Source organism: Oryx dammah, unplaced genomic scaffold, assembly GCF_014754425.2.
Source record: "Oryx dammah isolate SB20612 unplaced genomic scaffold, SCBI_Odam_1.1 HiC_scaffold_2, whole genome shotgun sequence".
NCBI lineage: Eukaryota > Metazoa > Chordata > Mammalia > Artiodactyla > Bovidae > Oryx > Oryx dammah.
The window spans coordinates 73,852,690-73,865,506 of NW_024070186.1; the positions used below are offsets into that span (position 1 = coordinate 73,852,690).

At 48.5% G+C, this 12,817-nt stretch overlaps 1 protein-coding gene and 1 long non-coding RNA gene across 6 annotated transcripts in view; one reads left to right on the forward strand and one right to left on the reverse strand.

Annotated features, from left to right (window-relative positions):
- The window catches only part of LOC120871984 (endothelin-converting enzyme 2), a 31,408-nt gene extending 24,882 nt beyond the window's left edge, over positions 1–6,526 (forward strand). For 2 of the 5 annotated variants that reach the window (XM_040252140.1, XM_040252095.1), the window contains 11 exons: positions 149–291; positions 576–690; positions 1,702–1,812; positions 2,937–3,035; positions 3,137–3,214; positions 3,712–3,815; positions 3,993–4,103; positions 4,229–4,296; positions 4,504–4,694; positions 4,788–4,883; positions 5,551–6,526. In XM_040252140.1, coding sequence (XP_040108074.1) covers positions 149–291; positions 576–690; positions 1,702–1,812; positions 2,937–3,035; positions 3,137–3,214; positions 3,712–3,815; positions 3,993–4,103; positions 4,229–4,296; positions 4,504–4,694; positions 4,788–4,883; positions 5,551–5,727 — 1,293 coding nt within the window. In that variant the 3' untranslated portion in view covers positions 5,728–6,526. Of the gene's footprint in view, positions 1–148; positions 292–575; positions 691–1,701; positions 1,813–2,936; positions 3,036–3,136; positions 3,215–3,711; positions 3,816–3,992; positions 4,104–4,228; positions 4,297–4,503; positions 4,695–4,787 lie in introns of all 5 variants that reach the window. The other 3 variants (XM_040252103.1, XM_040252122.1, XM_040252114.1) reach the window with 3 other exon arrangements.
- A 5,668-nt stretch (positions 6,527–12,194) lies between these two features.
- LOC120872014 lies at positions 12,195–12,777 on the reverse strand. The gene is made up of 2 exons (XR_005723149.1): positions 12,607–12,777; positions 12,195–12,449 (listed from the first exon to the last, which is right to left on the reverse strand). It is a non-coding gene; the product is annotated as an uncharacterized LOC120872014 (long non-coding RNA).
- Between the last annotated feature and the right edge of the window lie 40 nt (positions 12,778–12,817).

Here is a 12,817-nt window from a genome sequence, read left to right on the forward strand (position 1 = left end):
AAAATGGGTTTATTTTAGGAAGGGGCCACCAAGCAGCTGGTAGCTGTTGCTGTGGCGATGGAAAGGGCTCCCAGCTCCAGTGTACCAGTGGGGGAGGGGTCTGCTGAAAGCCAAGGGGACAGGGAGGCTTGAGACTTTTTGCTCACAGGCCCTGGCGCCCTCCATGGACTGGCTGGAGTTTCTGTCCTTCTTGCTGTCACCGCTGGAGCTGGGTGATTCTGAGCCTGTGGTGGTGTATGGGACGGATTATTTGCAGCAGGTGTCGGAACTCATCAACCACACAGAGCCAAGGTTGAGGGGAGCCCACAGTGTCAGGGGTGTGGTTCAGGGCTCTGCATGGGCTATTCTCCTAGGCTGGGGCTTCAGGGGGCCCACTGTGGTCTCTGTTCCCATACCTTGCTCCACCCCGACTTTTACAGGCAGGTGTGTGGTCCCAGGATCAGAGAGAGGGATTCTGGGAGAATGCCCATGAATGACTCTAAGGGATTCCTGTTATCTGCATGTTGGTTGAGCTTGTTTGCGGGGGTGGAAATGGTTCCTGCCTTTATCTTATGTTCTGGTCACTTGCATACCAGTGTCCTGAACAATTATCTGATCTGGAACCTGGTACAGAAGACAACTTCAAGCCTGGACCACCGCTTTGAGTCTGCACAAGAGAAGCTGCTGGAGACCCTCTATGGCACCAAGAAGGTGGGTTTTCTAACTCTGCTCCCACCTTCAAATCAAGTCAGGCTGATGCTTCACACCCTCTGTGTGTCAGACACCATTTAATTTACACGTGGAACCCACGGCTGAGAATCAAGCTAACTTAGGTTCCAGTCCGAACTCCATTTTTTGGCCTAAGGGACCTTGAGCATATCTCCACCACCATTTTGTCTCTTCATTTCTGGGTTGGAGAAACAGAAATTTCTTGTGGGGTTGTTATGAGTACTGAATTCACATAAGTGAAGTACGTACCAGTACACGCTATATACCGGTACACTCAACTTTGATAATGAGAGTGAAGAAGAAAATAAATAAGTGCTGTTCTCAGTTTCAAGAAGCCCTGTTAAGTGGGGAAAGGAGATATGTAAACAGACATTATATTCTGGGGTGCTCACGCTGAATGAAAGACCTTCTTTGTGATATAGGACAGAGGTGGGGTAGCACATTTTACCTGGAGGGTGGAGTAATGGAAGGGAGAAGGGCATTCCAGGCTGAAGGAGTAGGATGTGCAGATCCCAGAGGCCAGGAGGAGTGTCGTGGTGTTGCCTGTGTTCTGGCATGACTTTGAGGCGTGGGCACCCGAGAAGCTGAGGGTGGTGAGGCTGGTCTGGGGTGATCCATAGAGGGACCTGAATGCTGTGCCTAGGAAGCCTGGCCTGGCTTCTTTTAGGGATGGAGAACCTGGGACAGTTTTAAGCAGGGGTGTAACTGGTTGGATTTATATATTAGGTCATCTTTCTGCAGCTAAATGGAAGACAGTTGGTGGGGAGTGACAGGGGAGGGGGATGAGAATGGAGTGCCTCCTGAGGTTTCACTGCTGGGGTTGGCATGCTTTGCAGTATTGTTCTTCATTTTCCCTGGAGTCTGAGGGAGAGATGGCACCCCAAGCCCAGGGCTCTGATGTGTGGAGCTGAGAGGGGCTGGCCCCAGAGACAGAGAAAGACCCCAGCCTGGAGGACAGAGCCATCTCTAGGGACCTGCTCTTTCCCCTTCCAGTCCTGCACACCGAGGTGGCAGACCTGCATCTCCAACACCGATGACGCTCTTGGCTTTGCTCTGGGCTCCCTCTTTGTGAAGGCCACATTTGACCGTCAGAGCAAGGAAATTGTGAGTCTTCAAGGACCTTCCAACACTACGCATTTTAGTTAAAATTCACTGCCTCTATTTGTATGCACATAAAGAGAAAAAAGGCTTCCCAGTGGCTCAGTGGTAAAGAATCTACCTGCCAATACAGGAGATGCGGGCTTGACCCCTGGGTTGGAAAGATCCCCTGGAGAAGGAAGTAGCAATCCACTCCCATCATTCTTGCCTGAGAAATCCCACGGACAGAGGGGTCTGGTGGGTGTCCATGAGGTCACAAAGGAAAAACAAATTGTGACTAGGATGGATTATAAGGCAGCATTAAACTGATGATTGTTAAGTGAAAAAAAAGGTTATATATATATATATATATATATATGTTGTACAACATAATTCTATATTATATATGAATATCCCTTCAGGGAAAGACACTAAAAATAGGTAATCAAAATGTTAGAAAGAGTTATCTCTGAGCGATAGGATTTTTTTTTTTTTTTTGGCCATGCCGTGTCATAAAGGACGACCAGGGATCAAAACCATGCCCTCTGCATTGAGAGTGCAGAGTCTTAACCACTTAGGCTGCCAGGGAAGTCCCTGAGGGATAGGGTTTTTAAATGATCTATTTTCTTCGACTCCTCTCAGTTTTCCAGTTTTCTGCTATTAATGCCTGCCTTTCATAATCAGATGGACTTCCCTGGTGGCTCAGACGGTAAAGCATCTGTCTACAATGCAGGAGACCCAGGTTCGATCCCTGGGTCGGGAAGATCCCCTGGAGAAGGAAATGGCAATCCACTCCAGTGCTATTACCTGGAAAATCCCATGGACAGAGGAGCCTGGTAGGCTACAGTCTCTGAGGTCGCAAAGAGTCAGACACGAATGAGCGACTTCACTCACTCACTTCATAATCAGATAAAAATCAAAGCACTATATTAAATTATAATGTTGTCAGTTAACGTATCAGTTTTTTTGATTCATTAGGAAAAAAACCATGACAGTCCCAGTGCTTTCACAAATCGTTTCTTTCTCATCCTCTACGGAGGCTGAGCCTTATTTCAAGAGTTTGGAAGGACAGGGATGGGGCACCAGGGTAGACAGGGACAAAGGATGCATTAATGTGTGTGGGAGGCCGACTTGTGCACCCTTCCTCCCAGGCAGAGGGGATGATCAGCGAGATCCGGACCGCCTTTGAGGAGGCTCTGGGACAGTTGGTTTGGATGGATGAGAAGACCCGCCAGGCAGCCAAGGAGAAAGTGAGCAGTGGCCAGGGTTGGGGCGCCATCTTGAGGTGAGGATGGAGAATACAGTTTTGGGGGGGTCCTGGGGAGGGAAATCCTTAACGTGGTCTCTTCAGGCAGATGCCATCTATGATATGATTGGTTTCCCGGACTTCATCCTGGAGCCCAAAGAGCTGGATGATGTTTATGATGGGGTGAGTACCTGCCTATGAGTACTGAACCTTAGCTCTGTGGAGGTGGGGTGGGGCATAGGGCTCAAGCACTGCGAGGGCAAGAGGTGCTTGTTGGTTCCTTTCAGAGGCAAATGCTGGCTCTGTGCCAGGCTGCAGGCTGGACAGCAGCAGAATGCAGTGTTTACAGATAGAGTTTTGCAGTCAAACCTGTTTCTACCCAACTGTAACCTTGGACAAGTTATATAACCTCTCTGGGCCTCAGTTTCTTCATCTGTAAAAGGGGATCCTGTTAGCACCTACCTGATAAGATTGTTGTGATAATCAAAGGAGACAGTATATTAAAAAATTAAGTACCTGCAAAATAATATCGACAAGCTATTATTTGTTAGCTATTTTATACCCATTTTACAGCTGAAGAAACTGAGGCTCAGAAAGGTGCTAACTAGTAGCCAAACTGGGACTATTACCTTCTCTAATGTGTTCTCTTGCTTGTTTTCTACTTCTTACCATTCCCATAGTATGAAGTGTCTGAAGATTCTTTTTTCCAGAATATGTTGAATTTATACAACTTCTCTGCTAAGGTGATGGCTGACCAGCTCCGCAAGCCTCCTAGCCGAGACCAGTAAGAATGGGGGCTGCCAACACTTGGGGCAGTAGGAGAGGTGGGGGAAGTTTTCAGAGCAGACAGAAAGGGATGGCAAGATGGATCTCAAATGAAGCACCAGGTTCTGGTAGGATGTAGGTCAGGCTGCTGGACATCAGGAGAGTCAGGCTCCGTCTCAGCTTCTCCCTCCCCCAGGTGGAGCATGACCCCGCAGACAGTGAATGCCTACTACCTTCCAACCAAGAATGAAATCGTCTTCCCTGCTGGCATCCTGCAGGCCCCCTTCTACGCTTGCAACCACCCCAAGTGTGTCTGAGGCAGGAGGGACTGGGTGCTGGGGCCTGGGCCTGCGGGTGAGCTGGGAGCAGGGCTGGAGGTGAGATCGAGGTGTCCCTCCACCACGCCCTCACTCAACATTCCTCACCTCCCAGGGCCCTGAACTTTGGTGGCATCGGCGTGGTGATGGGCCATGAGTTGACACATGCCTTTGATGACCAAGGTAGAGGTCCACGCAGTTGTGTCCTTCAGCCTAGAATTGTTCATGGCTCCTGAAAAACCTTGGGATGTTGGGAGCAGGCCCCATGGACCCTAGCTGGGAGGGGGGTGCGCAGAGGAAGGGGTCTGTGGATGAGAGGCGATAGGGGCGCTGGTGCTCCCAAGGGTTGAGTTCTGGTCTCAGTGGGATGTAAAGGTTCATTTTCCTCAGGGCGGGAGTATGACAAGGAAGGGAACCTGCGGCCGTGGTGGCAGAATGAGTCGTTGGCAGCCTTCCGGAACCACACGGCCTGCATAGAGGAGCAATACAGCCAGTACAAGGTCAACGGGGAGAAGCTCAACGGGCGCCAGACGCTGGGGGAGAACATTGCTGACAATGGGGGGCTTAAGGCTGCCTACAACGTGAGTGGCCCTCTGAGGGCTAAGGCTCACCTGTTCTGGGGATGGGGGCAGGGCAGGCCCCAACACGCTTGCCACCTGTGTTCCCAACCCCAGGCTTACAAAGCATGGCTAAGAAAGCATGGGGAGGAGCAGCAGCTGCCAGCTGTGGGACTCACCAACCACCAGCTCTTCTTTGTGGGATTTGCCCAGGTACTGTCCTTCTGGGAGGCCAGGGGTCTGCCCTTCTCCTGCTACCTCCCAGGCATGTCATTAGAAGTCTAGGCATGCAGGAAAAGGGACTGGGAAATGGGGCTGAAGTGGGAGTGTGGAAAGTGGTCTGGGAGGGCCTCATGGTCAGCCTCCTGTGGGGCCCACAAAAGCACGTGAGGAGGCTGGAGGAGGGAGAAGGTTTCAGGAGGCTTTTGCAGATCTTGAAGGGCAGGGGGTAGGGAGCAGGATTGATCTTCATGATGCTCCTGTGAGGTGGCTGTGGAGGAGGAAGCTCGGGGACAGACTGGCTCGTCCAGGGGTACCCAGGAAGACAGTAAGTGGCAGACTCAGCAAGGTCTCCAGGTACTTCGCACTACAGCAGGCAGTCTCCGGGACTGGACTTCTTCCCCTCAGACACGTCCATCCTGGGCAGCTTTGAAAGGCCTTCGAGGAATTTCAGAGGGCAGGTGCCTTCTCCTCCCTTGGTGCTGATAGCAAGGCCTTGGGGCTGCGATGCTGGCTAAGCCCTCTTCTGCGTCCCGAGGCCTCCTGAGCTAAGGGGCTGGGTAGTGGTGCCTTGTGTCCCTGGGATGGCTCTGCGGCAGCTGGGGCAGGGGCCTCACCCACACTAGACACTCTGTGTCCCCGTGTCTGTCCTGGCCTGCAGGTGTGGTGCTCGGTCCGCACACCCGAGAGCTCTCACGAGGGGCTGGTGACCGACCCCCACAGCCCTGCCCGCTTCCGCGTGCTGGGCACTCTCTCCAACTCCCGCGACTTCCTGCGGCACTTCGGCTGCCCTGTCGGCTCCCCCATGAACTCAGGGCAGCTTTGTGAGGTGTGGTAGACCTGGGTCGGGGGAGAAATGGCCAGCTCGGGTGCCAGAGCCTAGGATAGCTTGCCCAGCCAGGCTGTCTGCTCTGGGGTTGAGGGAAGGCACATGCCAGCTGGGCTGTGTCCTGTCCCTTCACACCATAGGTGTGACATGTCCCTCCTTGGCCACCACATCGTGCCTCTGCTTTGGGGGTGCCCCTGCCTCTAGCAGAGTCCCCACCATTCACTGTGATGTTCTGTGTCACCCTGCCTGGAGGAGGCCTGGGCAGGGGCCACCAGCTCCCACAAGAAGGGGTCCACCTCTTTAGGCCCCCAGCTCAGTGGGTTTGGTGGCCACAGGGCCTGTTGTGCCTGCTGGCCACGCAGGGCTCAGCAGATGTGCCTCCCACACATCTCCCCAAGACTCACTCACCGCTCCCTCGGGCACAGACGGAGCTCCTTTCAGCCCTGCCCCCAGGGGTGACCCTTATTCCATGTTCCTCGTGCTACTGCTCCTAATACTGCTGCCAGCCCTCTCTGATGGACGCCCTGTGCTCAGCTCTTAGTGGAAGGCCAGCAGCCTTCACAAAACATCCTGTTGCCTCCCAGGGTCCCTGGGCTCAGCGGGGATGCGTGTACATGTCAGGGATGCTAGGCCCTGCATCTTGGGGTTACAAGTCTTAGGGGGTGACTGATTCTCCCCGGACCAAGCAGGAAAGCAGATAGAGTAGGAAGAGTGAAGGATAGAGTCTATTTTTACAGGAAAGGGGGTGGGGAGGGAGTGGTCTTGGCCCTGGAGGACCCTGTGCCAATAAATAGACACGCATCAGTCAGTCTGTCTCTTCCTTCAGTCCTGTTCTCATTTACTCATTCTACCAGTATTTATTGACTACCTGCTGTATGCCAGGTACTCTTTAGGCACTCATTTATTCACTCACCAGACACAGGAGACTGAAAATTGAAACCCCAAAAAGACAAAAAGGTAGGATGAGGAATGGCACAAAGTTGAGCCTGGCAAATGGAGCATGTTCTCTGCTCACTGGTGGGCATGTCCCACCCCTGGCTGGTCTATAGCTGGAAGGGTCTGCCGTGGCCCCCATGGATGCATGTAGCTGGGCCTGACACTGAGTCTGGGTAACAACTTGGCCAGGGTCGGCTTGGAAGATGGGTGGCCCTTACCCTGCAGTGGAGGGCAGCCCTGGCCAAGGCAGCACTTCACTCCCTGCAGCTTGGAGCACTAGCCTCTGCTTGTGATGAGAAGACATGCATTTCTCCATGTCCTCAAAGGCTTAGCATTCCTGAGAGTCACTCATCCCACCTACACATACTCATCAAGCCCTACCAGGTGCCAGGCACAGAGCCCACAGGTTTGGTGGCCACAGAGCCTGCCACCCTCCTCAGCAAGTGAGGGAAATGGAGCGTGCATGGAATACCTCTGTATTCCAGGCACTGCTAGGAGACTCATTACTTTCTTCATTCATTTATAAATTTATAGATTTATAAGTATTGGGTGGGAAAAAAAATTTGTTTGGATTTTTTGTGACATCTTACAGAAAAACCCAAATGAACTTTTTGGTCAACCCAATATATTGATTACCAATAATGTGCCAGGTGCTGGTGATGCCAAGATGAAGATGATTTCTTCCCTCAGGTGACTCTTCTGTTGGCACTTTCACCTTCATGAACTCATCTGATCCTCACAGCAACATATGCTATACGTGCTCCAGTTTCCATTTTACAGATCTAACCATAATCACTTCACTGCAGTCAGAGACCTGGATTGAAACTGAAACTCTGACAGCTATATGAGCTTCAGCCTGTCCCCTAACCTCTAAGAGCCTGTTTCTTTATCTGTAAAATGAGAACCAGAGTAAAACAGTGGAAAGGGTCCAATCTCAATTCTCTTTATAATGTAGTGTCCCCTAAGGTTTAAGTATAGGTGGGTTTATTAAATTAGGAAAGGTAAGAGTTAATGATTAAGAGTTGTTAATGATTGGTGGGTTCCTGGTCACATGTCCTGCATGCTGTATCCTGTCCCAACATCAGACTGTACCCATAAAGAGCTGTCTCTATCAAGTGATTTGGATATGTGGCTGCCCGCCAAGGGAAGGAAGTCACTGGCTCCTTGGGGAAAGTGGGCTTGGGAACTCTTAATATCAAGGGAAAGCATGGCTTGAGTCTCTGCTCTCAGAACACAACTCTAGGAGGGGTGGCAGAGTGTACTGGAAAGAGGAGAGCTGTCACATCTGGAAGCCTGGTTCTGGCTCCAGCTCTGTCACCTGCAACTGTGATGCCAGGCACAGTTTATCCCCTCTTCAGATCTCAGTAACCTTGTCAGTCTGTAAAATAAGTGGGTTGGATGAGATGATCTCAGAGGCCTAGATCAGCTTTAATATTTCAATAAGTGGCTTCATGGGCTTAGCAAGTTCTAGAACCCAAAGAAATATTAAGAACTGGCTTATGAAGTTTGGATGTTGCACAGAGAATGGGATTTATAATGTCAGTGTCGTGATGGAGGAGAGAGGCTTGGTATCATAAAGCCTTGCCCTTCCCTTGACACTTGATTTCAAAGACCAGCTTGGAATACTGACCAGCTGGCCACTGTGGCATTAAAACTCCATATTTGCAAAAGGTCAACATGTCAAATAATGATAATAAGCAGAAGCCCTGATTTACCAAGTCTCTTTTTTGCTTAAGTCTGTACTAAATACTTTAAAAATATCACCTCATTAAATTCCCACAGCTTACAAGGAGGTTCTATCATTGTCTCTATCTTACAAGTAGAGAAACTAAAGAAAAAAATTATATAACTTCCAATGTCAGCTAAGACACACTGCATTAAAGTCAAATTTAGAATTCAGATGCTCTTTAATCACCACCATTTAGTCCTTTTAAGTCATGACAGAGTTGAGACTCGAGCATATATATCTCTTCTGGGCAATTTCATCGTGCTTCCAAGTGAGGCTGTTAGCAGCAGGTGCATTTCCATGGCACCCAGCTCACTCAGGCCAGGTACATATGATGACCAGGTAGCTACAGGAAACCTAAGCACATGTTGAAAATAAGTGAGGCAACACTGTTTGTTGAGCACTCTGCAGGTGCTTGGTTCCAGAGGCAAGGCAAGGTGAACATCAAGTGACAGATGTAACCTTCACCCTTAGTAGCCTGCCAAGTTGACAAATACCCATCTGTAATATGCTCTTGTGTGTTAAAGCAGAAGGAGGAATAAAGGATGGTGCTCCTCAGTAGGTACATGACAGCAGTTACTAGTTAAGGTGCTGGGCCATCATACCCTACACTGTCCCATGAAAGTTGGATTAATTCCAATGCACAGTACAGACATGCCAAACGACATAATTTCATACCTGGAGGTACTCTGGAAATGTCACTTTGGAAGAGAGTCGCCCATTAAATAAGCACAGTGTCAGTAGACCTATCCTGACTCACAAGTGGAGACTCCTGAGTTTCCCAGTGCTGAGCTCTGGGCTCCAAAGAGACTCCTAGTGGGCCGTTATCATATACAAAGATGACCTGAAGATGAATGCAAAGCCATTCAGTCATTCGCTTCTTTAACAAATACTTGTCAAGGCCTACCACAAGCCAGATATTAGACTGGGTGCCAGGGGTACAAAGATGAATAAGACACAGTTCCTGTTCTAAGAGCTCAGAGTGGAGTGAGGGAGAGGTAGGTACCAAGCAACATAGGAACACGGAAGAAATTGATAACCTGAAAGAACAGGAAAGGCTTCCTACACAAGTGATACTGAGCTGGAGTACAGAAGATGGGAAAATTTGCCAGCTAAAAACAGTAATGAGCAGGGGACTTCCCTGGTGGTCCAGTGGCTAAGAATCTTCATTCCAATGCAGGGGACACGGGTTCAACCTCTGGTCAGGGATTTAAGATCCCACACGCCCCACGGCAACTAAGCCTGCATGCCACAACAAAGACCCAGTGCAGTTGAAAGTAAATAACTGAATAAAATTTTAAAATAAAAAATGGTGAAGGGTATTCCATACAGAAGGAACAGCAAAGTGAAAAGGCTGATCCAGCTCAAAGGGACAAAGCATGTTCAGAAATAGTAAAAGGTTTAGGCTGATCAGAAGGAGGTAGGGGAAAGGGGCATAATAAAGAGGTTGTAACAGAAGAAGGGAAGTTGTAACAGTCATTATGAAAAAGAGGGGATTGTAACAACTCCTGTCAGTCCTGGGAATTAATGGTAGGAAGGGCCACAATGCAATCTGACTTTGAAAAAAATCAGGCAAAGAAAGTAGCAGCCCAGTGGAAACAGTGCAATGGTTTGTCCTGTCTAGAGCATTTCTAGTGTTACAGAAATGATGCTTTGGGTTGAATGATTTTCAGAGCCTCCAGAAGAGGTGGAGTTCTACAGCTCAGGCCATAAGTTTGGGGGAAGCATGGCTGGTCAGTGGGTGCAATTTGAAGGAAGGTGGTGCGAAGGAAAAGGTGATTGGCCTTGACTGGAGAGTAGTTTGGTCACAAGGCTGGGAGTCCGGCCAAATGGTAGGAAGGAGTGCTTCTGAGAGAGCAATTTGACTGAGATGAAGCTTGAGGCAGGTCATCAATGTATCATCAAGCCTTGAGAATAATTGTGGGATATTTGCATTTGACCAGAGAGGTTTGGAGCTTGAGTGCTTGGAGGTAGGGAGCAAGGGGCAGCCCTGCAAATCCGAGGAAGCTGGAAAATGATAACTGCTTTTTCTCCAGTTGCCCGGCAACTAGCCAGACACTTTATATACTCTTATTTTATTCTCATAAAAACTTATGAGGGAGATACTTAATTACTCAAATTTCATAGAAGAAGCCAGAGAGGTTAGGAAGCTTGCCCAAATATCACAGCTGGTGAAGGGCAGAATTTGGTGTTTTTTCTTTTTTTTAAACTCACAATATACTTTATTCAATGACCTAAGTCATCAGCTTATTTCCATGTTCGTACATGTTTTTGTGAAAGGCTGTATGCTGTTCCATTATATAGATGCACCATAATTAATGCACTACTTCCCTATTGTTTTCCATTTTTTGCTTCTGACTGGGTCTTTTTTTTTTAATTTTTTGTTTTATATTGGAATATAGCCGATCAACAATGTTGAGATAGTTTCAGGTGGATAGCAAAGGGACTCAGCCATATATGGTTTTGTTATTTTTAAAAAATATTTACTTATTTTTTAGGCCGTGCCACATGGCATGTCGGAGTCTACTTTCCCATCCAGGGATCAAACCCACACCCTCTGCATTTGAAGCATGGAGTCTTAACCACTGAACCACCAAAGAAGTCCAGAATTTGGTTTTAAATACCATGTCTATCCTCTCTAAAGCTTATGTTCTCCTACTCATCCTCAAATTTTAAATTTTGAAACATTTTAAACAGAAAAAAACAGTTGAAATAAAACAACAAACATTCCTATACTCTTCATCTGGAGTCACTAGCTGTTAACAGCCTGTGCTTTATGCCACAACATCACCCCATCTCCTCTAAGGTAATGGTGGGGATATGATTGGTATAAAAGACAAAATTTGAGATCTGACAGAAGAAGTCATGGAAATAGGAAAGATTTAGGAGAAATATCTCTATAGTGACTGAAGAAAGCATGACAAAACATGGACATCTTGAAGCCACAGAATAGAATAGCTCTGTGTGTGTGTGTGTGTCCGTTTGTGTGTCCGCGTGTCTCAGTCGCTCAGCCGTGTCTGACTTTTTGCGGGCCCCATAGATTGTAGCCTGTCAACTTCTCTGCCCATGGGATTTTCCAGGCAAGAATACTGGAGTAGGTTGACATTTCCTATTCCAGGAGATTTTCCCAAACCCAGGGGTGAAACCCATGTCTCTTGCATATCCTGTACTGAGAGTCAGATTCTTTACCACTATGCACCACCCAATTTCTGTCAGCACACTAGGGCTGGGGCAGTCACTGGTGATGGAAGTGGAAGGTCATCCCCAGAATTCAAACACTGAGTGGAAAAGAACAACAGCTTTTAAAATGGGCATCAGACCTTTACGTCAACATCTATACAAATATTTAGCCAGCATTCATTCAGTGCTAACTGTGCTGTGTTGTTTTTTTTTAAACACTTTCCGCATTTTTTTTAATGACTCAGAATCCATAAAATAAGACTCCAGGCCAAATGGTGAGTGTTCCCACAAGATGAAGGGGAGCAGAATTACTTCTTTCCTCACCTTCCAGATACATACACAGAGGCCTAAGAGAAGAACTTTGAAGTCTTAGAGAAGAACTTTTGAGATTTGCCTGAAACACTCAAGAATTTGGGAGATTCAAAGAGCGAGTTTCATTCCTGATTCTATTACTTACTATGATTTTTCTCTGTAAAATGGGCACAATCCTACCAAACTCAAAAAGTTGTGGTAACAATATATATCATTTAAAATAAGACCTGACATAAAAACTGTTGGTCACATCCCTCCTAAGTCATAACAGGGAGAGGAAGACCAAAAGACAGATGGAGGACAAAGACCTTATCTTCCTTTAAGCTCCAGAACTTCGCCTTAGGGCGTAGGACTGGATGTATTTTTTTCTACTCCATCTGGCTCCGCAGGTGGATTTAAGATGGTATCCACATCCTCACGGTAATATCACAGCACTCTTCTTCAACGGGTGGTGATGGTGATGATGATTTAGTCGCTAAGTCGTGTCCGACTCTTGCGACCCCATGGGTAGCCCGCCAGGCTCCTCTGTCCATGGGATTTTCCAGGCAGTAATACTGGAGTGAGTTGCCATTTCCTTCTTCAACGGGAGAGGAATGTTATTAGGTGAATATGCCACGGGGCTAGATACATTATACAAACTTCACAAAGACTGCAATCAACAGTCCAGTACTTCAAGAATGTCGTCCATTTGTCCCACCACGCAGCTAACTGGGGTGTCACTGGGTACTACTCACACTGCGGCCTCGGCTCACAGCCAGTTCAACTCCTACTGCACCGAGCGCCCCCGAATCCCAAACAGCGTTCGGGAAACTCCAGGTCCGAGCCGCTGGGGCGCCTATGGCGCGTGGGAAGCTGGGAAGTGTAGTTTTCTCGTGGCTCTGGAGAGCGAGGTCCGCGGACGGGGACTCCCAGGCCGCGAGGCTGGGTGGGTCGCCGCGGAGTTTC